This window comes from Danio rerio, chromosome 7 (assembly GCF_052040795.2).
Source record: "Danio rerio strain M-AB ecotype USA chromosome 7, GRCz13ab, whole genome shotgun sequence".
Lineage (NCBI taxonomy): Eukaryota > Metazoa > Chordata > Actinopteri > Cypriniformes > Danionidae > Danio > Danio rerio.
The window spans coordinates 61,977,310-62,002,743 of record NC_141027.1 but is presented as its reverse complement, the minus strand read 5'-3'; the positions used below and the strand labels follow the sequence as shown (position 1 = coordinate 62,002,743).

The window sequence follows — 25,434 nt, the reverse complement described above, 5'->3', positions numbered from 1 at the left end:
GCGTAATATAGATATTCTAAAAAACATGTTCAGCCAGTTGTTGTGCATAGAAACATTCTTTTTAGTAAGGCCCTATATTTAATTTTCGTTTTTAAACGCATAAGTTTTGATACGGTTATGCCATTCGTCCTACGTCGGAGTTTTGCATTTTGTGTATCCATGTTTGTGAAAAACACTTAAAAGTGGAGACATACCCCTAACCCCATCTCATAACCAAAAGCTTGTCTGTCAGGTATTAATGGGCATCAGTGAGGCCGAAATCATGTCGAGTTTCCACTGTTGGGCTAGTAGCTCACAGCGCGTCACGCAAACCCTCATTTACTCACCGACCGACTGTTGGCATCGAACATCGAGTTGTCTCTGTTAATAACTCTGTAGAAAATGTATTTTATAACATCCTCATTTAGATAGACGCAGTCAAACATCCAGCCCAAAATGCTCTGGAGAGACCTGAAACATATTATTTTTTTCCTTTTATAGGCTATATGACACTTATGTTGCATTCTGTGATCTTAAGGAAAGTGTTAAGTATTTCAGCACATAAGAGCAAGTAAGAAAACAGCATATATTTTGTTGCGCTCAGTAGCTTTTCACTAATAAAGCTCTTCATGTAAATTTCATTTTTCATTTTTAGCACGTCATATAAAAACATCAACACTTGTTTAGAGACACAGTACTCATTTATTTTTGCAGTTTTCCCCGATGTGTTTTTAAAGGCACTGCGCAGCTGGAAAACAGAAAAAAAGCTATTACCTGCTTTCACTCTCACCAAAAATGCTCTGTTTGCACGATTTGATTATTATCATCATAACCAAATACTTTATAAATAATATTTTAAGCCTTCTCTGGTTATTGTTTTTAGAGATTATCTAAAATCTTTTTTTCAGATAGGCCTTTGTATAATGGCATTGTTTAATATGGCTTTAACGGTTTCATTTATGTAGGCTATATAGGCCTACCTAAACTGTTATAGCTAGCTTTTGCTTGTTTTATATTGGTTAATTTATTTAATGCGATTTTACTATATCCGATATTTGTAATTCTTTAAATTATATTTCAATATGGCTTAGGCTATTTTATCAAGATATGACACTATTGTTTTGAGTCTACAAAAGGGAACACGTAATTTGTAAATTTTTATGTTATATATTAGCGCTCTTTTGCTCAATCTCTCACACACACACATACAGACATCTAAACATGCACAAACACACCGTTTAAACTTGACAAAAACTCTCGAAAAACTTTACTGTCTGCTGTGTCTTTAATATGGTGTAAAGATTATTATGCGTTATTGAAACATCATGGGGGACGCAGTAAAGTCACTTATAAATTAAAATTGTATTATTTTATGCAACAGCCTTACATTTAAAATGGAAACATAAGGACGAATATAAGCAAAAAGATCTCAGCCTATAAGGCTAGATGTTTTCTTTCCCTTATTTATTTATTTGTTTATGTATTTGCCGCATGTAACTCATGTGTGCGATCGAAAAACTAGTGTAATGACGGCAAGCTATCTTTCCCAGACTCGAACAAAGTCCGCCTCTTTCTTTCACTTCGCCCCGAAGCCCAGGCTGGCTATCCTGGCATCCGCTATGTAAAACATATGCTGGATAAGTTGACGGTTCATTCCGCTGTGGCGATTACAGACTAATAAAGGGACTAAGCCGAAAAGAAAATGAATAAATGAATAAATAAATAAAAATAATAAAATAAAAATAAGGTAATAATCTTTACACACAGATTTTACACACAGTAAGCGGCTTTTTTTTTTTTTTTTTGAGATGGTACATTTTAATCGCCTCTGCCACTTCCCCTACCTCAAACCTGAAATTTGCAGAGAGAACTATAGCCCATTTACACCTTGATGCCTTAGCCTCAATAGCAAAAGTTCATAGTCCATTTACACTTCAAGACAGGGGAAGTTTAGCGGAAGAATGTCAAATCAGAATCAGGCACACCAGCTACTACTATCATGAAACTATTGAAATGGTAATGGCATAACTTTGTTTATTTGCAGCAGCTTTTTTTTTTCGTGCAACAGAAATGCAGCGTTGGGAAGCATATAATGAATAAAAACGGTTAATAGTGAAATCGGCTTTTCATTGCATCCCTATTAATCAGTGCATTGAATGCCTTTTATGGTGTCATATCTCGATAGAATAGCCTAAGTTATATTGAAATACCTTAAAGAATAAAGATATAAAAAATCACATTAAATAAATAAACAAACCAATTCTAAATTTGTTTCAGTTGTCTTTATTTTAATGCCCTCTTAATGATGCGATGGTGTGCTTTATCATTATGGACATTTTACGTTATAACTAACGTAATTTAAATGATGGATCTGCGACAGAGAAACTAGGGGTTTTGGGAAACACTCATCATATCCTTTTCCCCCAATTGAAGTAGTAACATCTGTATATCACGGCTATTGGCCAATCAGATTCAAGAACAAGACAGAACTTGTTTTTATTAGGGATGTGCAGAGCAGCCGGTAATTGTATCTGTATTTGTATTTATTGAGGGAGGGATTTTTTTTTTTTCATTTTTATTTGTATTCAAGTAAAATTCAAAATGGCGTAAAAAATATATATTTTCCATTACATTTCTAATTTACGTTACAGTGTAAGTATTGTTTAAGTATATCCATTAAAATAATTATGGATATGCAATATTGGTTGATGTTTTTGAACATGTAACAAGAAACGTCATTGAAAAGAAAGTAACATAACTGCCATTAAACACTGCATGGTTAAACCAACAACTAATAAAATACCATTGCGAACATTATGAACCCCACCACCACTGTTCTTGCTGAAGGATACTGAATAGACAGAATAAAAACAAATATCACTTCAAAGAACTGTTCTTCTTCTGAAAGAACTTATTTCCAATGGAACAGAGTTCCAAAAACTAAAATTAACTAAATAAAACTAAATAAACCCCTGACTGGGAGATCGGGCAGAACAAAAAGTGTATTCTATATAATACTAAAAGATACAGCCCTGCTAGTGTCATCTGCCTGTCACAAAACAGACACAAAGGTTCTTTTAATGTTTTTATTTAATTAATTAATTAAATTTTTTTTTTTTTACTTTTTTTTATGTTTGAAACTGACTTGCAGGGGGAAGAACATGGCTGTGTTGATGGTTAGGTGCTTGTGGAAGATTTAGCAGAACATGGCTGTGCTGATGAGGTGATTGATGCTTGTGGGGAGTTGGCAGATAGTACAAGGAGAGAATGCCTTGAGTGCATATGATTATGCATTACATAGAGGGTGGCGCCGTGGCACAGTGGGTTGCGATGTCGCCTCACAGCAAGAAAGTCGCTGGTTCGAGCCTCGGCTGGGTCTGTTGACATTTCTGTGTCGAGTTTGCATGTTCTCCCCGTGTTAGCGTGGATTAGAAGACATACGCAAAAAAGTGTAAAAGAAGACATATGCAAAAAAATAAACAAAAAACAAAATAAACCACTTAAGATAAAAGAACGCTGTCTTAAGATGATTGCTCCTACGTTGCCAGGTGTACTACTTAGTACTGTGTAGTGTTGGAGCAAACAGCAAGCTTTGAAGCCACCAGTAGAGCCTACTCTTACAGTATTCACTAGCATTGAGATGATCGTTGGTTCCTTTAAGCACTTAGTTCAAGTCCTGTTTCCCTGTGAGTATGTGATCCCAGCAGCTTCGATAAATGTCCTTTTTATATCCAGAAACATTATAACCAATATAGAATAGACATTTAAAAGATAATATTGTAGATATTAAGGTAGATATCCTTCATTTCAGGTCCTTCTGTTTGCATTATCTTCTGGCACGTACAGTATAATGACCTGCTTGAAACCCTCTTTTCATTTGTGTCATTCTGATGAAAAAAATCAAGAGAGGAAAAAATAGAAAAAGAAAATCGAAAACAACACAAGATTACTTGCATTGTATATAGATAATTTTTGGCGTATTTATGAGAGAGTCTAAGAGCCAAAATAAAAGTAAAGAAACATCCTCTAACTACCTGTCTACACTATTCATCATTCTAATAGTCTGTCTACACTTGAAAAGCAAAGACAATAAAATGCATGTTATATACTATCTCTTTTTTGACAAAACGGGAAATAACATGAAAACAAAAATATGGCACACACTCAAAAGAAAAAATGTTTGATACTCATCTAATCAAGTTTGGGGTAACATTCTCATAGTCTGACCAATGTGGGCAATCGTTATAATGTGGACAGTATTACAGTATTTACCTACTGTAAAAACAGGCTTTTTTTTGGTGTTTTAACAGTATATCTATTGTGAAAAAATAAACAGATTCTGTGTTTTAATGGTATCCCTCCTGTAAAAAATTAGATATTATCATCATCTTGTCTCACTCTATTGTCATTTTAAGCCTGTCTGACTGACATACTTCCACAGAACACAACAGGAGATATTTTGAAAAATGATGGTAACCGAACAGGGGCAGCATCCATTCACTTATGTAACCAAACCAGAGCAAGCACATAACCAAACCAAGTGAATGGGTGGCACCCCTGTTTGGTTACCAATATTCTTCAAAATCTGATATTTTGTGTTTTGCAGAGGTAACAAAGTCATACAGGTTTAAAATGAAAAGACAGTGAGTAAATTATGAATTATTATTTATTCAGTTTCGGGTAAATATTGCATTATTTACAAACCAGTTATTTAGACATAATTGGTGTTTTTTTTTTTCAGATCATTCAGAATGTGCAAGTAAATAATTAATAAACTTTTCAAATTTACATTTATATATTTGATTATTCTGGCATATAGTAATAGTTAATTTGTATCTTAATAAATGCTTTATTAACTCAACTTCATCCAGTTTTGTGACCTGGGGTCCGTTCTTCATACCTCGCTTAAATGATCTAAGATTATTTGGCAGATCCTGGATCTTTTAATCTTGATAACTGATCTCTCGCTAATTTGGTTCTTCAAACAAGTTCGCGAATTAGATTAGAATGTCTGGATGAACTGATCTGAGATCGCTGCGTGTGTTGTGAAGGACAGATCTATCGATCCTCGAAATCATGATCAGCAATGCAGCGATGGGCTGACGGCACAGCAGCGTAATGACATCATCTGATTAATATTCAATTATCCATGTGAGCAAAATTACTTCAAATTAGCAGTAAACGGTTTGTTTAATATGACACGCAAGAACTTTCTACATTTGTTGTGAGCTGCAGGCTTTACACTTTCATTTGTCAAGACAAGAGTATTCATCATGCATTTCAATGCAAATCAATGTATTTAGTTCTACATTTAGAAAAGATTTTCTTTATAATAGTATCCGTTTTTTAATCGGTGTAAAGAATAACTAGTTGTTTACAAAAGCATTTTCATATTGGTAAAGGTGTCTGCAACTTTTGTGAAGCATCAATCACCGGCATATTAACTGTCAAAACATGTTTATGACTGCATAAATGTATTATTGCTTTAAAAAAAAGTCACATATTGTGCATTTCTATTATACACAATTTGTACTAAGCAATCTAAAAAGTTCATACCAATAAGTTTTCTCTTTGCACCACCAGATGGCAGTCTTTGTTCATTTCGAGGGTGCAGATTGCATACGTTTTATTAATATGTATAACTTTATTTATTTTATTAATGACTTCAACTTTATATATATAGTTAAAAATATGTACCATTTTCCCAAGTGTATATAACTACTACTGTAAGAAAATATCAGAATTCGGAACATACTTACTGTATTATCTTTGCTTGAACTGAGCCGATCTAATCCTGTTTAAATGAATTGAACCTGCTCCCGATCAGGTTTGACCTAGCAGAACTGTTGCCATGACAACAACTCTCGGATCAGCTTTGAAGAACGAAACGATCCTGGATCATGTCAAATTGTCAATATCCAAATCCAGCTAACTGAGTAATCCACGTACGAAGAACGGACCCCTAATCTAAAGTGAGGACTATTTATGCTTATAAATCCCTATAAATGACAGTTAAAGGCTCGATATTAAATGAACAATAAATGTTTACAATCTTATCTAAATAAATTTCATTACTGTAAATATTAAACATTGCTGAACATTACAGAACATTACAGAAGTTCCAAAATATAACATAAAACTGGATAAAACAACAACAATATTATAATTTATTGATATTTTTTGATGCAACAATATAGTGTTATTTAGCGATGTTTAAACTGTACAGTAATTTCATTTTAGATAAGATTTATTTTTCATTTGATATAAAATAATGAATTTAATTTTTTAGAATATAACGGTCTTTGATTGTCATTTATAAGGGATTTACAAAGCATAAACAATCCTCACTGTAGGCCACAAAACTAGATGAAGTTAATAGAGCACTTATTATAATACAAATTAACTATTGCTATTTATTCATTTCTTTTCCTTCAGATTAGTCTCTAATTCAGGGTCACCACAGCTGAATGGACTGCCAACTATTTCGGCATATATTTTACATGGTGAATGCCGTTCCAGCACCAACCCAGTTTTGGGGCGCATTTACACTATGCTATCCAAACCGTGCCCAGGTCTATTTTCCGGATCGTTTGAGAAGTGTGAGTGCTCTGAATCAGGCTCAGGCATGGTTCAATTGGCCAGCCCTTGCGGGGTTGGAAAAGGTGTGCCAGAGTGCGGTTCACTTGGGCTCTGAAACTGAAGATGAGACATGATTTTTAAGGGACTGTTTCATATGGATTTATTAACCATTCTTATTGTTCAATGAACGCAAACTGTCGTAGATTATTTAAGACGCAAATCCCTCGTTGCACGACAGCTGCAGCTTTAGCAAACCTTCTTATTCCAGCAAAAGGACTTTATGGTTGTTTATATCAAATGTATGTGTCAAAAGTGGCTGATTTGTTCTGCAAAATATTGGACTGTGTTACTGCATCCCAAATAGTTAAAACGATATAAAGAAATAAAGAAATCTCCACTGTGCTGAGTGAGAGCGCTTACTGAACAGCGCATCATCAATGACGTAAGCGTGCTTAGTCTTGAATGCAATGTGATAGTGGCAACTGTGCATAGTGCGAGTACGCCCTTGGTAACACCCATACACACTTATTTACACTCACACTCATACACTACAGCCAATTTGGTTAATCAATTCCCCTAAAGCACATGTCTTTGGATTGTGGGGAAAACCGGAGCACTCGGAGGAATCCCACACCAACACTGACAACTGACTCAGCCAGGGCTCGAACTAGCGACCTTATGATTTTTTAGTTTCATCAACTTTTTAGTTCAATTAAAGTAACTCTAAGTCAGAGTTTGCCAGGGGTATGAATAAAAAAAAAGTTGATGGTTGAATAAAGGTAACTTTTAAGTCACAATTTGCCAGGAGTGTTATGAATTATTTTGGGCTTGGCTGTATATTCATAATGAGATTTTTCACAAAACTTACACTGCATACTTTAATTTCTTTTTCAATTTCCCTCAACAGACCACGGCGGCCTTGGCAGCAAGCAATGGCTGAGGTTTTTGGCACTCGCTGGAAGGTTCTGTGGTTCTTGCCTTTCAGAAGCAGACATCCTTTAAGACTCAACCTGACAATCCGCTCTCATGTATAGAAAAACTGGTTTGGGGTGGGGTGGGGTCGGGGAGGGGGGTTTGGTGGCGGGTTCATGAGCTCATGGATTAGATAGCCAGTACAAGATGGTTAGATGAACAATACAGCTGAAGCCTAAAAACTGCTTGTTTAATGCATACGCATGCATAGATGGTTTACAATAACTTTATTGTGCACATAATTATGCATACCTCATCAACCACTGCTACTGCCCATACTGATTGTTTCAATACAAGTACAATACTGCATTGGATATTTTATTTATTTATTTTTTTGTGCCTTTTAAAATCCATGTTTTTAAATAATTTGTGGATTTATTTATTATACATACACAATAACTACCCTCATCTACTTTTAATATGATTTAAGAACCACTGCTAATGCCCATACTGATACTACTATAACTGCATTGGATAATTTTTTTTGTTGTTTTTTTTTTTTTTTTTTTTTTGCACCTTTTAAAATCCATGTTTTTAAATCATTTGTGCATTTATGTATTATACATACACAATAACTACCCTGATTTTCTTTTTATATGAAGCTCTACCTTTAAAATAAATATACATTCATGTCTCTGATTAATTGCAAATAGTAATTTTGCCACCCAAAAATGGGTCATTTATATTTATGGATTTTAATAGACTTTCAAAAATAGACTTTCTTTAATGTCCATAAAATTGAAAACAACACAGTTTACAGAAAATAATGTCTCACGTTATCTGTCACCATTACAGGCTTGTAATGTACTGTGTGTATATTAAATACTTCCCACCTCATCGTTTCTGACCTATTTGAAGGCTAGTGTAATTTGCAAGCTGGCTTTTAAACATAATATTGTACTTTTAAATAATAGAAGATATGCATGAAAGAAGATCAAATGTATATTTATTAATAGAAAGATGTATTTTACTAAAAAGGGACAGCAGAAAGGTATATTGCACAACAGTTTAAAAACTGTGCTAGATAACCTTTATGTTTCAAATTTAACTTCAAATCCAGTAAGATATCGACAATTATCAGAAGTGCCTCTGAACACACTTATATTATAACAAAAAGCTTTACTGAAGCTTTACTTCACAATTACCTGAAAAAAACAATGATTCACAACAGATGACTACAGATGAAATACATTCAGATATTGCAACTCATTCTCGATTATTACATAATTTGCTCCAAATTATTAACTTTGCAGTTGTGTTTTTGTCAACTTGGCCCAAGTGAATGAAACTGAGTAAACAATTCATGTGATGGAGTTATGACTGTCTTTTTTAAACCTAATTTCAGTAATAGTCTGTATATCGTTTGAAAGGTTAGAAGTAAAAACGTGAATTTAAGCTATAATATACCACAGTCATAACCCGAATTATGAAGAATTTGTCACATTTAGAGAGTTTTTTGGTATAATATTTGTTCTGGCCCTTCACTCCACCTAAATAATATTATAAAATTAGCTTTTTGGTTGTCGTTTATGAGCAATATTTGCTTAAGTCAAGTGATACCTACCTAAATATGCATTATTGATATCATAAATTTAAAAAATTTTTCTGGTTCTTTTCTCTGTATATTTTGTGTATTTTAATTTTACTGTAGGTGTCCATATAATTGGTTTTGAAAAAACTTTGTTTTGTTTGTCATTAATTTGTTGTTAAACCAAAGATAGATGTTAAATGTGATATGAAAGTCTTTTCATTGTCACCCAACTGTCGCAGATACAGTGATACAGTTTAGTGGTCTATTTCTTAACTTATCTGACTTGATGTAGCTTGGTGTTGATATAGGCTGCATGTGTCATTTTTGTCAAGCAATAAAACCTGAGATTTTTCACTAATATAGCAGATATTACAAATGTGTTTGTAGTAGGTCACTAAATATTATTAGGGGCCAAGCACCGAAGGTGCGTATGCACCTATTGAATCCTTTCTGGTTCTTATTATTATTTTTCGGGCTTCTTCTTCATCTTACGCTCTGGGAGTCTATGGCCCTATGAACCAGTGTTATCTGCGTAATGCACTAATGTATTCACACCAAACTTGGTGTGTGTTATCACAACCATGGACTGTAGTGAGCTGCAGCGTTTCGGCACACTGCCCCCAAGTGCTCCGGAGATACAAAAAATGGCTTTTTGCTTATTTCTCAACCCTTGGTCCAAAATTCATAAAAATTGTCTCTTTGCATCCAGCGGAGCATGCTGAGCCAGCCATTTTGGCAGGTGGCTATTTTATTTTATGTCAAAAATTGCCATTTTTTACGGATGCATTGGCAAATTGTTATAAAAGTTTTTATAATGGTGATCAAAACGTTTTCTCGCAGTGCCACCTTTTGGTAAAATGTTATAATGATATTTCTAAAAAGGCTAATAACTTGTGACTAATTTTGCATATTGCTATAAAACTTGTCTTGATACATTCCGTGGGTGGTCCTGAGAATATTGATATCAATTATAATTATGCCTTAATTAGCTGATCTTGCTGTCCGCTAGAGGTGTGAACCTATACTGGTCTCATGGTTCGATTCGGTTATGATTATCATGCCATCGATTCGGTTCAATTCGATATCTCGGTGCATCACAGTGCATTGACGATGCTTTCCATATACAGTGTTATATTTTAGGGGGGAGGCTATAACATGCTGTCTGTATAACACACAGACACACAGCACCACACTGTCGCTCATTCAAACACATTCAAAAACATAGACAGCATCAAACAAACAAACAAACACACACGCGCACACACACACACAAACACACACACTTAAGTCCTTGCAACAGGGAGAGCTCGCGCTGAGCGGAGCAGAAAAAACGAAAAAAAAAAAAACGAAAAAAATAAGCACTTTTAAACGCAGTAAACGCTGACTGCGAGGGCTTAAACGGAGCAGTGCTCGTAATGTCGAGCGAAAAAAAAGAAAGACAGCTGTGAAACATAACCAGCTTTGTCTTTCTGTAGGAAACACACTTTAGATCTTTTTAGGGTAAGAGGTTTTTGAGTAATTGCCGTCTATAACTGAATGTGTGTCAGGAAAATCGAAAACAATTGAAGCGCCCCCCTGGATGTACAGCGCCCTTAGCATTTGCCTATGGTGCCTATGCCACGGGCCGGCCCTGAGTTGGCTGAGTGTTGTAAATACCGGCGCTCACCTCCCTCACGACAGAGAGCATAGGAGATAAATGACGTCAGTACATTATAACCGGTTATGATTATTACTAAATCGATACCGAATTGTCTGTGTCTGCATCGCGGTGCACAGAAAAAACAATTATTTTTGACACCCCTACTGTCCGCCATCTAGAATTAAGTTAAAAACCTACTTTTTTGAACTCCTACATTGTTTGGCTGATTTGCACCAAATTAGAATCAGATCATCTTTAGACCATACTGACAAAAAGTTATTGAACTTGTATCGATAGGTGTAACGGTTTTTGTTTACTGAATCACAAATGTGATGGCATGATGCCAAACTACATCTGAGGCTTTATCTCTGCGATAGTTAAAGATAATGACACCAATTTTTTTTTATCGCCTCACACTGACAACACTATGTAAATTAAGTGACTATGGCGCCCTATGGGTCAAGAGTTATAAGACATTCATTAGCCATTATTAATGAACCTTACAAATTTGGTAATAACTTTTGACTGCACATGCTTATTTTGATGAAATTCAAATTTTTCCTTGCATCATGCCAATAAAACAGACACCAATTATGGCATGATCTGCCAAACGTCCTGTCTGCCCTTTTAATCTTTAATCTTCACCAAATTTGACTTGGATCATCCTCCTACCATGTAGACCAAAATTTATGGCATTCATGTTGATAGACAAAACTGTTCTTATTTAGCATATGCGCAAACTTGATGTATTGCTGCCAGATGACATTACAGGTTAAATTACTGCAATGGTTTGAAGTATTGAAACCAAACTTACTGTGTGTGATCCAGACCTGACTTTGACCAAACTACGTCAGTTTGCGCCACCTTCTGGGTAAATTTGACAAACAATTAATTTCTATCAATAGAAGTCATACAAAATTTATCAAATGACTTTTGAATAGTTCCGTTTATTGTCTTGTGACTGGTCTTGCAGATTCCTTGGATCATACAGAGTACATTGATATAATTTATTCTTTAATTGACACAACTTCCTTTCCACTATTATGAATTATTTTGTAAATCTATTGTTTTTAACTTTCATTAGATTGTTAGCCCAATTTCCATCAAATTTGGCGCAGACCATTCTGCCAAACAGTTATAGAATTTCCCCGTTGTTCTGTAGCTTGTTTCCTTGCTTGTTTATGATGTGGCTGCTGGGCTGCTTGGCCTCATAATTGTTGCTTGCAGCTTTTATTTTTATTTGAATCCACTGCTCATAAATTTTTCCAAAACAACTATTATTAATCAATTGCATTCTCAAGTGTTTAAAGTTGATGACACTATTCTGATTTCTGATTTAATTACCTGTTATATTTTATCTGCTTTATTGTAGTGTAAGTCGCAATGAATTTTATTTCTTTCTTTTAATATATATGAGTGTTTTAAGTACTGTATATAACATACATTATGGAGCAGTTTTTTAATAAATTGTTATTTTGCAAACAGAAAACTGCTTTCTCTGTCATGGTTTTAAATAGTCTGCAACTTGGTCTAGTCTAGATTTTAATAGGCTGATATTCTGAAGGAAGATTAAGAGTTTTTGGCACTAAATTTAGGCTTGAACAAGCAGGATGTAGACATTTTTGCACTCATGGAAGTGCCTGTCTATAAAGGAGGTGTGATAAGGTGCATTGTTGGTGCATTGCTATATTTGAGAAACTGAAATAGAAAGCGCCATCGAAAAGTAAAAGCTGAGCTGGTCTAAAGACACTACCTCCATGCTTTCTTCATGTCCCGGGGGCTTTTTTCAGTTCAATTATGACAATTTGCATTTTTATTATAAATAAAATATTATTGAGTTTTGGAGACTTATGCATCACCATATGGGCTATAAGATAGAATGTGTGTTAAGATATAGGTTTTTTGACCACAGTGAATGTCCTCAGTGGAGTGTGTACAACACCATTTGCTTATTCACAAAAGTAAAGGAGTACAGTAAAGAGTAAAAGTAGAGAAAGTAAAAAGGCCGAATGGAGGAGGCTTATTATTTATCTTCATGGAAATGGTCTGTTTAACCGTTTTCTTGTTAGTGAAGCATTTAGTTTTTCGATTCAGTTTTTCCACTTACAAAGTCCACCATGTAAGGAGCAAATGCGCCATGGCGTGGCACAACTGTCTCTTGAAGGGAATAAGCGATGAGACAGATTGTTTTATATGAAGGTATTTTTGGTGCACAACTCCCAAGCAGCTGTAAAAGTGTCATTTGTAGTTGTAAAGAATAGCCACAAATGTGTATCATTAAATTTGTACTCGCAGAACAAATTTGCTAATGTGTATCAGTAAATTTGTACTTGCAGAGCAATTTTTCAAGTGTGTAGGTATTTTTTGTCTCCAACAAACACAACGCAACATTTAAACCTTTTTAAATCCTTCAGTGCAGGTGCACAAATCTCATTGGATGAATCACAAATACAGAAACTCATCCGCTTATGCTCTTTGCTATTGTTGCAGTGAATATGGTGCTAAACACATCCATACACCTGCATCCACAATTTAAAGTCACAGGCAAAACTTGCACATCTTTCACTTGCAAATCTAAGTTTCGCTTTCTCGTTTTTTGCACCAAATATCACTGTGATATTTGGTGCAAAAGTGACTTGTATATCTGCCAATCAAAATGTGGGCTTTTAGAGAAATTCAGCCAATCAGAAAAGGCTTACTTGACCTTAGCCATAGAAAAGAGCTAGCGACAGAACCAGTGGGGAAACGATGACATCTTAAAAGCATCAGTCCAGTAAAGCTACTTTTTCATTGCTTCTTTTTTATAAAACCACTTATAGTTGTACAGTTTGTTGTTAGTTTCAATATAACTATGTTAGTGATTGGTATTTATAGCTAGTGTTACAGTGTATAGGATAAGTGGTAGTAATTGACGTTTTTAACAGCCAATCAGGGGCAATTGTTGCCTATTTTAGAGCCGGTTGGCTGTGCTAGGTGATGTGTCACCTCCAGCCCCGCCCTTCTCGTTCCGTGTTTGTTGACATCTGTTTCAGGTATGTTAGCAGTTAGCTCTTCGCCGATCTCTCTCTCTCTCTCTCTCTCTCTCTCTCTCTGTTTGCTCATGTGTGTGTGAATGGAGGGCTGAGTGCAGCGTGTGTACGAGAGCAGGTACGAGTGATTGTTTGTTTTTTCCTTTTTCTTTCCTTTTTTTTCTTTTGATTAAATACTTAATATAATCAGTTGTAAGATAGTGAGAGCGCTGGTAGTTTTTTAGCTCCCAGTGTTTATATTGAGAGTATGGCAGAGATCTTTAGCCATTTAACTTGAAAACATGCGGTCAAAATTGACTCAACAGAGGGCGTTGAGGAATGTAGTTTGGCTGTAGGCATGTTAATTGAATGTGAAAACATCTTGTTGCCTCACGAATGAACAGCGCGGTTGTAATTTTTGTTAAAACTATCGATTTGGCAAATAAACTAGTTAAGACGGGGCTTGAAATAAACAGGATATTCATGCAGATCCTCCCCCTTTCTACTCCAACTAAATGTGGTATGCTTTCAAATGTGCCTCCGTTTGTAAAAAACAAGGTTTTAGCAGATATGTTATCATGTTATGGAAAACTAGTTTCGACTGTTAAGATGATCTTGATCGGGAGTAAATCCTCCCTCCTTAAACATGTATTGTTTTTTAGATGGTTCGTGTATATGATCCTCAAAGACAACACAGAAGATTTGGATTTGACTTTAAATTTCAGTCACGAAGGAAGTAGTTTGCGTTTTCCTCCTGTTGAAAAAACGTCATGAGAACAATACTTAGTGGCTCAATGTATTACTACAGTATTTTTAAAAGTCTAAACACTTTATTGATATAGTGTACAACCAAGCACATGTGGTCAGAACACAAACGAGTCACAGGTAGCATTCTCCCAAAGTAAAGTGTGTCTGAACCAGGTCCAAGCAAAATGCCAGCAGGTGTCTGTAGCTCCGCTCACTCTCCGCTTCTTTGCACTTGTTTGGTATCCCGCCGTGAGTGCGATGACGCGCAAACAAAATGGCGACGGTTGGCCGCGCCTACTTGTGGCTTTTTTTGCGCTCTTCAGAAACCTATGGGTGACGTCACGGATACTACATCTATATATTTTAGTCTATGGATTGTACCCAAAAAGTGCCCCAAAATGAAAAAAGAGATGAGTCTGCTGCTAATAAAAGTGCCTGCGCTTCTCAGAGTGAAGCTGCGGTTGCCGAGGAGACGAGCACAGCACACAAGTGCTGCGGCTTTAGATGAGGGAGAACAACATGACAAAAGCATACTGACAGAAATACAAGCCGATGGAATAGAAAAAGTGCTTGATGTTGGTAAAGATAAGAATGCTGCAGAGAATGAAGTGTTGATAGCTCCTGCAAGTAAATCCGATGATGAGGATAATGCATCGAGACGTGGAGAACAGATGTTGATAGAACCGTTTGTGATGGAGTCTGCACTTGAGCTGGTTGATTACTCATTTAAAAAAAACGCAAAAAAGAAAATTAAAAGAAAAATATACAAGGAAACCAACTAAAAAAGTGGAGGGGAGGGAAAGCAGTCAAAATGAAACTGATAGTGAAGGCGAAGTATCGGATTATAGTCGGGCAGTCTACCTTGTAGTGGTTTTTCCAGCAGAGTGTACACGGCAGATGACATTAAGCACTTTTAAAAAGTGACAAAACATGTCAGAAGAGTAAAAATTTAAGAGTTTTCCCCTGACAATTCCCAGTTTATAGACAAAGTTAAAGTGTTCCAAAAGGAGAATCTTTTTTTCTGATCAGGAGGTATTCCGCCTAAGGAAATATATTACCAAAATAAATGCACAATCAGATTTTAGTGATAGCAGTCAAAATGGCTAAAGTCTTTAATTATCTTACATGAGTATGGCTTATTCTTTACTTTGTGTGTTGACTCTCTTTCTATTCATGGGAGTGGGAAATTTTGCCTAATTAAATATCAATAGTGCAAGAGATTAGAAAGAGAGCACACATTTTTGAAACTATGTTACAGAAAAAGTTAATGTTTTATTTTTAAAAGAGACTCATAGGGACTTGACAAATGCAGTAGAATGGGAAATGAGTTTTGATGGACTATCAGTACTGAGTCATTGTACGTCACTTATTGATGGTGTTGCTATTTTGTTTTCAAAAAATGTTATACCCACACACTATGAAATTGAAGAAGGGATCAAAGGTAGACTGCTGAAAGTCAATTATTTATGATAATAATTTTTCTTTTGTATTGGTTTGTGTTTATGTTCCAAATATTGCTGCTGAGAGAATGTTATTTTTACACACTCTGTGCAAAGTGTTGGGTGATTGCAGTCCTGAAGATGTTTTGTTGTTAGGGGGAGACTTTAATTGTACAGAGCATGTGATGGACCTTCTATGCAATGATTATAAAATATTATCAAAAAGTTTTGCGAATAGATTAAGAGAAGTTTTAGATTTAATTATTCATTCAGATCAAACATACTGTGTTCCTGGTCGAAGCATAACTGATAATATATCTTTTATAAGAGATATTTTAGACAATCGTTATGTTTCTTTGGATTTTGGCTTAATTTCGATCGATCAAGAAAAAGCATTTGATAGGGTTGATTATTATGGAAGGTTTTAACTGCTTTTGGTTTTAATTCTGATTTCATATCAATGATTAAAGCTCTATATTGTGACGTTAAGAGTATTTTATTATTATTATTATTATTATATTTAGGTTTTTTTCACCTTTATTTTGACAGGACAGTAGAGACTTCAGACAGGAAAGCATTGGGAGCAGAGAAAGGGGAAGGATAGGCAAAGGACCTCGAGACAGGAATCGTACCCGGGTCGCCACGAGCATGCTGGTGCTATATGTCAGCGCGCAGTACCACTAGGCTACCGGTGCCGACAACGCTGAGAGTATTTTAAAGATAAATGGTGGGAGTTCTGGTTATGGTGCCTGAGGAGTAGAGGTGCGCGTGGTCAGCTCCCAAAAAACTTTTCAGTGCTTTTGTTAGTTTCTGACAGTATTCGTTTATTTACTGTTCTGCGACATATTTCGCCTTTGAAATAGAGCCGAATGTTAACATCACGTTGGCCGAGATTCGTGCGCTACATGACGACCTTAAAGCCTCAATCGCAGAGGATTTCAAAACATCTTTTGTAAGTTTGGAAACCAAGCTTGACAACATTCAATCCACGGTGGCTGATCATGACCTTCGCATCGGAAACCTTGAGTCCGGTACTACAGAGTTTAGTCAGCAGCTCGATCAACTCAACGCTAGATGTTCGAGGCTCCAGAAGGACAACGAGTGGCTTAAAGCTAAAGTCTCCGATCTTGAGAGTCACAGCCGGCGCCAAAACATTCGAATAGTCGGCTTACCCAAATCAGCCGTGTAAGTCATCACTCTACAAACGAGGACTCAAGCCTGCGCTTCTCTACCCTGCTAGACTTCGAATAACACTTCCAAACGGTGAGAAGAAATGGCTTGCTTCGGTTTCGGAAGCCAACAGTTTCATCCAGAGTTTGAGCTAGTAGCAAACGAGTTGAATTAGACTGTACTATGTACAGTCATTAATGTCTTTCTGGCCGCCTTCCTCTCCAAGGATACTATAGGATGTACCTGTGGATTTGAGATTGTAGTGGCAATTTTCTTTAAAGAGGCGCTCTCTGTGGTCAAGAAACAAAGTCTTACTCGGAATGTCTTTTTAAAGTTTTATTCTTTGCAAAGAAGGTCACAGTCATACAGCAACAACAGTTTCTGCAGAGTGAGACACTGAAGTCAAGTGTGTTAACCCTTTTATCTGGTTTTTACTGCTTACAAGGTCAAACCCTAATACTGCCCATTCTGACGACAGTTTCTACAGAATGAGACACTGAAGCAAAGTATGTTCACTGTTCTATCTAGTTTGTACTGCTTGCAAGGTCAAATCCTAATAAGGCCCATTCTGTACGTGCATCAGGTGCTCCGCTGTTTCTGCTGTAAGTTTCCACTACACATGTTTATCTAAAATGAATTTCCATTACAATTCCTCTCTTTTTATCATTCATTGATAACTCATTATTAAATTCATTTTTCAATTGATTTCTAAAATCACACTGGTTAATCATTTAACAGGTTTCTGCTCACATCAAATACACTAGAGATGTTTAAACACTCTTCTTAATATAGTTTCCCCATTAAGAGTTACCTTTCAAAACATCCCTCTTCCCTGGGAGCCGGGCTAAACGAATAATCACTGTTATTGCGCTCCTGACCGAAATCAGACCCTCAGTCACCCCTCAGAGGTTCAAATCACAGAAATTGCCTGTTATTTTCACATTATTGATTTGTTCACACAACAAAATTCTGAAAGCATTTCTTCAATCAGTTAAAAAATTACTAACACTCTACATGATCAATTCATCAATAACACTCACAAACATAGGAACACATTGTTGTTTCTGTACTCTTAAACATACATCACATTTACACTCTTCTCTCGATTTTCATGCAAATGATCACTCTTTTAAGACTTGTTACAGAACATACCAACTCATGCAGTTTGCTGTTTTTGTTTGGATAGACCCAAAATACATATAAGCAAGCAGATAGTTATGTCAAATTTCAAAAAGTCAGGTCTGTTAATATTTTCCCAATTAAGTAACAGCTGTTACCTAAAATTTTGTTCTCAATTTGTTTACGGTTTTTCTTTATCCATATCCATGTAGCTACTGTTATCGTCATAATCAAAATCATGACCCATGTCAATGTTCATACCCTCTTCATTCACCGCCTTCTTTACATTCTGATGGGATGAGGTAGCTGTAATTAGTCTGCCCACTGACCATGATACAAATCTGAATAGACATGGCAGACAACATAATATCACTAGACCCACCCCCAATACAGGTAACACCACAGTAAAGGCCCAGAAGATCCAGTTTCCCCACTTAAATGACAGCCAATCTAGCCATCAGTTGTTAGCGTTCTTAGGCTCTTTTACGGCCATTCTCATGTCGGCTACAATGTCAGAAATGGTTTCCTGGAATCAGGTTAATGAAAACAACAGAACATTCAGTGATAATAATAGCAACATCAGTGTGATTTGTCTCAATCCACACACTCCATTGCCAGTTCCAGAGCAAGGAAGATGACGTAACATAATGTCAATGATAGTAACGTCAGCCACAACATGTTTTTTTTTTTCAGCCCACACATACCTGGCACTCGGAATGGATGCCAGCGAATCTTTTCGTTCATCTTCAGATCTTTAATGCGATGGTCAATCACAGCTTATTCACCTCTCTTTTGGTCGCTTTCTCCTCCATCTTCTTGCTGCTTGGTGTTGTATTCAGAAGTTACTGTCTCACACACACCTCTTGACCTTGTTGTTTCTCCCCAGCTGTGACCTTGCTTCACTCAGATAGCAGCCTGCTGTTTTCTTCAGACAGCTTCAGAGCCCCTCTTTCTCTCCTACTCCCTCGTGGAATCTTTCTCAGGTGATGGAACTTTCCTACAGTGCCCAGCGTGCACCCACGTCGCCCGCTCTGCAACCTTCACCGCTGTCTCAGTGGTCAGTAGCACTTGAAATGGACCCAACCAGCGTTTCGCTCTCCAGCTCTTTCTCCTCAGGTCCCTGATCACCACGAAATCGCCAGGCCTCAGGCTGTGCAGTGGTCTCTCAGCAGCCTTCCCCTGTGCGGCCTTTACCTGCACACAAACATCGGACAACACATGAGACAATTCTTTACAGTAATTCAACATGTCATTCTTACACACATCTGTTGAGGGCAGCTGCTGTTTTCCCCCATTCACACCTACACGCGGTGGTTTACCAAAGAGAATTTCAAACGGGCTCAAATTCATTTTTGATCTTTTTCTCATTCTCATGTACATCAGGACAATGGGTAAAGCTTGAACCCATGTAAGCCCTGTGTCTTCACAACATTTTGCCAATTTGTTTTTCAGGATGCCATTTTCTCTTTCAACAGCTCCACCTGAAGCCAGATGGTGACTGCAATGTGTTCTCAAATCAATTTCCGAATATTGGCCCACTTGTTTGATTGCTTCATTAACAAAATGTGTACCATTATCTGAACTTCTTTTTCGTGGTATTCCCCATCTCGGCACAATTTCAGTCGCAAATTTCTACCGCAGCCGAATCTTGTTTTGAGGTTGGAAAAACTTCAACCCATTTTGACCACATGTCAACCATCACCAAACAGTACCTTTTCCCATTGCATGGGGACAATTCAATGAAATCTATCATCAAATATTCAAAAGGCCCTGTTGGAGGTGGATGAGATGATAGTGGAACTTTTATCGCTCTGGCCACATTATGTGTGTTGCAAATTACACATCGTCTACAGAAATTGTCCGCAAATGCAGTGAACCCCTTTGTGAACCACAGTTCGTTCATTTGCGCAACCATTGCTGTTTTTGACACATGATCTTTACCGTGAATTAATTTTGTATAATGTTGGAAAAAATGTTTTGGTAAACACGCCTTGCCCTCAGCACACTTCCACACATTATCTATCATCACACAGCCAGACTGTCTCCACTTGTTCTTCTCCAGCCCCGTCGCAAAGGTCTGCATGTCCTGCAAAGAAGAACACACGTCATTGTTATCACCAACAGATAGCAAAGAACATTCAGAGTTGTCCTTGTCTTGGGACGCCGCGACTTTTGCTGCTCCATCTGCCCTGGAGTTACCTACAGAAACAGAATCTTTATTATTAGAGTGCGCTGCGCATTTACAAATGACCAGTTTGTCAGGTAGTAAAATTGCATCCAGCAGCGCTGCCACTAAAGGAGCATTGAGTATTGGTCGACCATCAGATTTTAGTAATTTTCTGTGTTTCTACAGAGCCCCAAAATCATGAGCTACCCCAAATGCATATCTTGAGTCAGTGTAAATGGTAGCCTCTTTTTCTGCCATCAATTTACATGCCTCTTTCAACGCCACAAGCTCTGCGGCCTGTGCAGAATAGTGCCCTGGCAATTTCCCAGAGGTCACCACATCAAATTCAGTTGTTACAGCGTTTATTCTTTATTCTGGCCTGTTTGTGGATCTTAAAATGCTGACCCATCCACAAAGAGGACATTGTCACAATTTTCAAGTGGTTCGTCAGAAAGGTCAGGTGGTGGTGTACACACCTGTTCAAGTGCTGTTAAACAACAATGCTCTTCCCCATCTTCCTCAGTAGGAAGAATAGTAGCTGCATTCAAACCAGTACATTGTTTAACAGTCTACCTCCATGGTCCTGTAGGAGCAATGACGTCATAAACCCATTTCTCTAATCTACCATCTGAACAAATGGTTTTGTTGGTAAGGTAAACCTAATGCAGGGGCTTCAGCCATTTGTAATTTCATGTTTACAAATGCCTGCTCTGCCTCTGTCGACCCCTCTAGTTTATCAGTGGATTTCATCCCCTTCCCTAATGTTAGGGCTCTCAGGGGTTGTTCCAAAATTGCATAATTTGGAATAAATGTGCGACAATATGAGCACATACCTAAAAAAGACAACATTTGTTTTTTTTTCGTTAGTGGTTTTGGTACATTTTTTTATACCACTCACCCTTTTTTCAGACAGAGATTTGCTGTGTGGTGTAATGACGTGCCCCAAAAATGTTACCTTTTGTTTAACAAACTGCAATTTTGTCAAACTGACCTTGTGGCCCTCCTTAGCCAAATGCCTAAGGACAGTCACAGTGTCTTTCACACACGTCTCTTCATTCTCAGCACATATCAACAGGTCATCAACATACTGTAACAAAGCAGTTCCAGCTGTCAGGGTCAGAGGTTCCAAACTTCTTAACAACGCTTCGTTGTATAAAGTGAAACATACACCTGACACAGACGTGTAAAGGTGTTGTCTTTGCCATTGAAATTAAATGCAAACCAAAACTGGCTGTCTTTGTCCACTGGCACAAATTAAATGCAAACCAAAACTGGCTGTCTTTGTCCACTGGCAGACTGAAAAATGCATGAGCCAAATCAACCACTGAATAGAATTGTGATTTTTCAGGAATTTGTGACAAAATCGTGTACGGATTTGGAACTAATGGAGCCCTTTGTTTGACAGCTGCATTTACTGCTTGTAAATCCTGTACGAAACGACATTCAGTAGGCATCCCATTATCCCTTATCTTTTTAACAGGAAAAATAGGGGTGCGAACCTCAGAATTGTTGCATGGTACAATAACGCCCTGTTCCAGTAAAGACTCAAATACTGGGGTAATGCCCTCAATGGCTTCCCTTTTCAAAGGATATTGTTGTTGGCATGGTCTGTAATCAGATTTTGCAATGATTGTCACTGGATCACAACCTTTGATTAAACCAACATCATATTTGCTTTTAGCCCACAATTCACTTGGTATTTCTGCTAAAGCTGGGTGTATGTCTGCAGCGTTAAAGTCAACCATGCAAGAATTCTTTACGCAAATTTTGTCAATCGCAGTCACAGTTCTTGAAACAGCTGTTTCAGTTTCACTGTCCACCCTAAAGGCCTGCGAGAGCGCGCTCCATTCTACCCCTCCCTCTCTGCTGATCCAATCTTTGACTTCAAGACACTGCTTCACAAACGGGCCTAAATCAGCCCAAGACTGATGTTTACCCTTGCAAACTGATATGTGAGGCACAGCCTGTGCTGACATGAGATAGAATGAACGCTGCTTTTCTGACAGAGACACTGAAACTGCACACAGACTATCCTTCCAGTACATTTTCTCTAAAATCAAAGTTTCATTCACATTTGCCTCAAACCAAGCCTTTTCAAACTCTGCATCCCTATCAGTTACGACATGTGACGTACAATGCAGTTCACCAGGAGACATTATATCCCTGTCAAAAGGTTTTACACGTTCTTCAGCCAATTTGCAAATTGAATTAGCCCACTCATTGTTTTCAACCAGCCATTCATAAGCCCACTTCGGTGCTTGTGATTCAATTTGTAAACAACAAAATTCCTCTCCTTCAATCACTCTCACACCAGTGGAATCTGCTGTTAAAATCAAGTTTAGTTTACACAAAATGTCCCTTCCGAGGATAGGAACAGGGCATTTTGGTGAACAAACAAATGCATGTCTGAAAATTTTACCCCCCTCTGTCTCACAGGTCAGCGAAGCTGTAAATCGCTCAACCACTGTATGACCAGATCCAGACAGAGACTTGTGAAATTTGTTTGTTAAAGGTATTTCACACTGCAGGTCACATGGTCGTATGCAAGATATGCTAGCTCCACTATCAGCTAGAAACTCAACCAATGTATTCTCAATCAACATAGAATATTTTGCATATTTAAAAAAAATGCTTCACTATTAAAAACAATGCCAAATTTACAGTGGGAAATGCAAGCTTTTCCTTCATTGCAGAGAGCCAGTTTGTCAGTGTATGTGAATATGTGTGTATAAAAATGTGTCTGCATTTAAACATGTTAGTAAAAAATGTTCACTTCCCTTTACTGTAGCTGTTGGCTGTTTGCCCAGACCCTCTCCATTCTGCTCTTCCCTCTCCGCACATCAGCTCCTCGTTGTTGGTTAGCGCCTTTCGGGTCAATCCTTAACCAAAAGTCCATCTCGGTTGCAAGCGCAGACATTTGGTACCGGTTCACATCACGTGCACGACAGGCTCTGCAGGTTTCATCGCCATACGTCACATTCCAGTTTCTCCATCTAGTATCTTTCTCCCCCTTGACACCTTTGTCACCTTTGAACTTGGTTGTCAGGTGTTGGTTGGATCTTTGGTTGGCCACTTGTACCAGAGCCATGCACAGCTCCCTTTCTGCTTTCTTCTTGTCTTGCTCTTGCTTCATTGTCAGCTTGTCTTCAGCATGTTGAGCACACAGCAGAATGTCCGTTAAATGTCCATTTCTCCAGTTCAAACAGATGTCCTCCACTCGCTTGAGGTGGAGGTCTTCTGGGACAGTAGCAGTTGAGGTTTGGGTCAGTTCTCAGGGCTCGCAGCTCAGCCACGGGATAGTGATGGTACGGCGGTGCATGTATGGAAACAGATGTATAGAAAGGATTAGTGGTGCTAATTAATCTTTCATTCACACATTCACATTTTTCTTTCACTTTATCTCCTTCATTCTTTTCCCTACATGCCAGCTGCCTCTGCAGCATTTTCCTCTTTGCCTCTTATCTGCCTCCCTGAGCCAACAATCAACAGTGTCTCCACACGACACGCACATGCCTTTCCCAAAGACAACCTGCTTTTCCTTCTGCCTTCTCATCTGCTTTTTCATTATGTTTAACCTAGTAACACTCAACATTCCTTTTCCCTTACAAACTTGTGATACCTTATTGTTTTCCTATCTCTTGCATGCTTTTTTCTTTTTTTTTCTTATTCCGTATAAATTTCCCATATTCCAAAACACCAGTGTATCATATCTTTTTTTTTTGCTTTGAGACTTCCCCATGCTGGCAACTATCTTTCCCCTGGACTTTTTCGGTACCTATTAATCTGTCGGACGTCTCCAACAGATTTCGATTTTTCACCTAAAATCGAAAAGTTAAGCTTTCCAGCTCTAATTTTGTGGCCCCCAATTTCAACCCCCTTTTAGAAGTAAATCGCTTGGCCCCTGATTTCAACCTCCTTCCGGAAGTAAATCGCACAGCCCTAGATTTCAACCTCTTTTTGGAAGTAAATCGCACAGCCCCCCTGATTTCAACCCCCTCCCGGGAGTAAATCGCAGTTAGCTAGCCAAACGTGTTAAAAAGGTCTTGATCTTAGTCAGGCGCCAGATCTCACTTGTGTAAGGTCTTGATCTCAGCTAAACGCCAGATCTCACTTGTAAAAAGGTCTCGATCCCCACCTGATGTCAGATCTCACTTGCATTAATCACGCTGCTATCCCACAGAGACAGATCTACCAGCATGGTGATGGCCCAAATTACAGTGAAAAACCCTTTTAATTGCCTAATCAAATGCCCAAAACTGTTCAATTTTCTTTTAGTAACAAACAAAGAATTTGTCTCTTACCAGAGAGTTCAGATGCCACTTGAGTTCTTTTTCCCAGATGTCAGTGGGGTTCCCCTCCGAGCCCTGCGGTCGGCCCCTCAACCCTCAATCGAGCGGAGCAGGGCTGTGACACGAAGTCCCAGGATGATCAGTCACCGTCCGCAGGGTCCGGAAAAGTTCCTCCAAGACATCCCACTATTCTGACACCAAATTGTAGTGGCAATTTTCTTTAAAGAGGCGCTCTCTGTGGTCAAGAAACAAAGTCTTACTCGGAATGTCTTTTTAAAGTTTTATTCTTTGCAAAGAAGGTCACAGTCATACAGCAACAACAGTTTCTGCAGAGTGAGACACTGAAGTCAAGTGTGTTCACCCTTTTATCTGGTTTTTACTGCTTACAAGGTCAAACCCTAATACTGCCCATTCTGACGACAGTTTCTACAGAATGAGACACTGAAGCAAAGTATGTTCACTGTTCTATCTAGTTTGTACTGCTTGCAAGGTCAAATCCTAATAAGGCCCATTCTGTACGTGCATCAGGTGCTCCGCTGTTTTTGCTGTAAGTTTCAACTACACATGTTTATCTAAAATGAATTTCCATTACAAGATATAAACCTGCTCAGTATACAGACTTTTCTGTGTTTGAACTTATTTTATTTATAGTAGGCTGAATCGTAGGCTTGTAGTTTATTTTCCCCTTTTTTTGCATAACATATTATGCTGCTTTGTTTTTTTTTCTATCTTTCTAAATAAGGTATGACTAGTACTTGGATTTTAGTTCAGATTCACAATAAGCTCAGTCAGGCT

The 25,434-nt window shown here is 37.7% G+C and overlaps 2 protein-coding genes across 6 annotated transcripts in view; one reads left to right on the top strand and one right to left on the bottom strand.

The window, feature by feature from the left end:
- zdhhc21 (zDHHC palmitoyltransferase 21) overlaps nucleotides 1-12,189 on the top strand; it is a 70,109-nt gene extending 57,920 nt beyond the window's left edge. The window contains 1 exon segment of one of the 2 annotated variants that reach the window (NM_001123055.2): nucleotides 7,466-12,189. In NM_001123055.2, the coding sequence (NP_001116527.2) occupies nucleotides 7,466-7,592 (127 nt within the window). In that variant the 3' untranslated portion in view covers nucleotides 7,593-12,189. 2 annotated transcript variants of the gene reach the window in all.
- Nucleotides 12,190-17,385: 5,196 nt separating this feature from the next.
- Nucleotides 17,386-24,838, bottom strand: LOC147836146 (uncharacterized). 4 transcript variants are annotated; one of them, XR_015496361.1, is made up of 3 exons: nucleotides 21,640-24,838; nucleotides 20,125-21,594; nucleotides 17,386-19,377 (listed from the first exon to the last, which is right to left on the bottom strand). XR_015496361.1 is itself a non-coding variant. In XM_087261994.1 (2 exons), the coding sequence occupies exons 1-2, from the start codon at nucleotides 22,951-22,953 to the stop codon at nucleotides 21,430-21,432; spliced, it is 1,479 nt and encodes a 492-aa protein (XP_087118120.1). In that variant the 5' UTR covers nucleotides 22,954-24,838; the 3' UTR covers nucleotides 17,386-21,429. The 4 variants fall into 4 exon arrangements, 1 of the variants encoding a protein (XP_087118120.1); XR_015496360.1 differs by having other exon boundaries at nucleotides 20,125-24,838; XR_015496362.1 differs by lacking the exon at nucleotides 20,125-21,594 and having other exon boundaries at nucleotides 24,652-24,838.
- Between the last annotated feature and the right edge of the window lie 596 nt (nucleotides 24,839-25,434).

Bases quoted from the DNA above. Each gene is read 5' to 3' on its own strand.
- LOC147836146 (XM_087261994.1), bottom strand. From the start codon at position 22,953: ATGTTGATTGAGAATACATTGGTTGAGTTTCTAGCTGATAGTGGAGCT. The intron at 21,595-21,639 runs GTGGACAAAGAC...AATTTGTGCCAG, and splicing joins ATGCATTTTTCAGTCTGCCA to TGGACAAAGACAGCCAGTTT.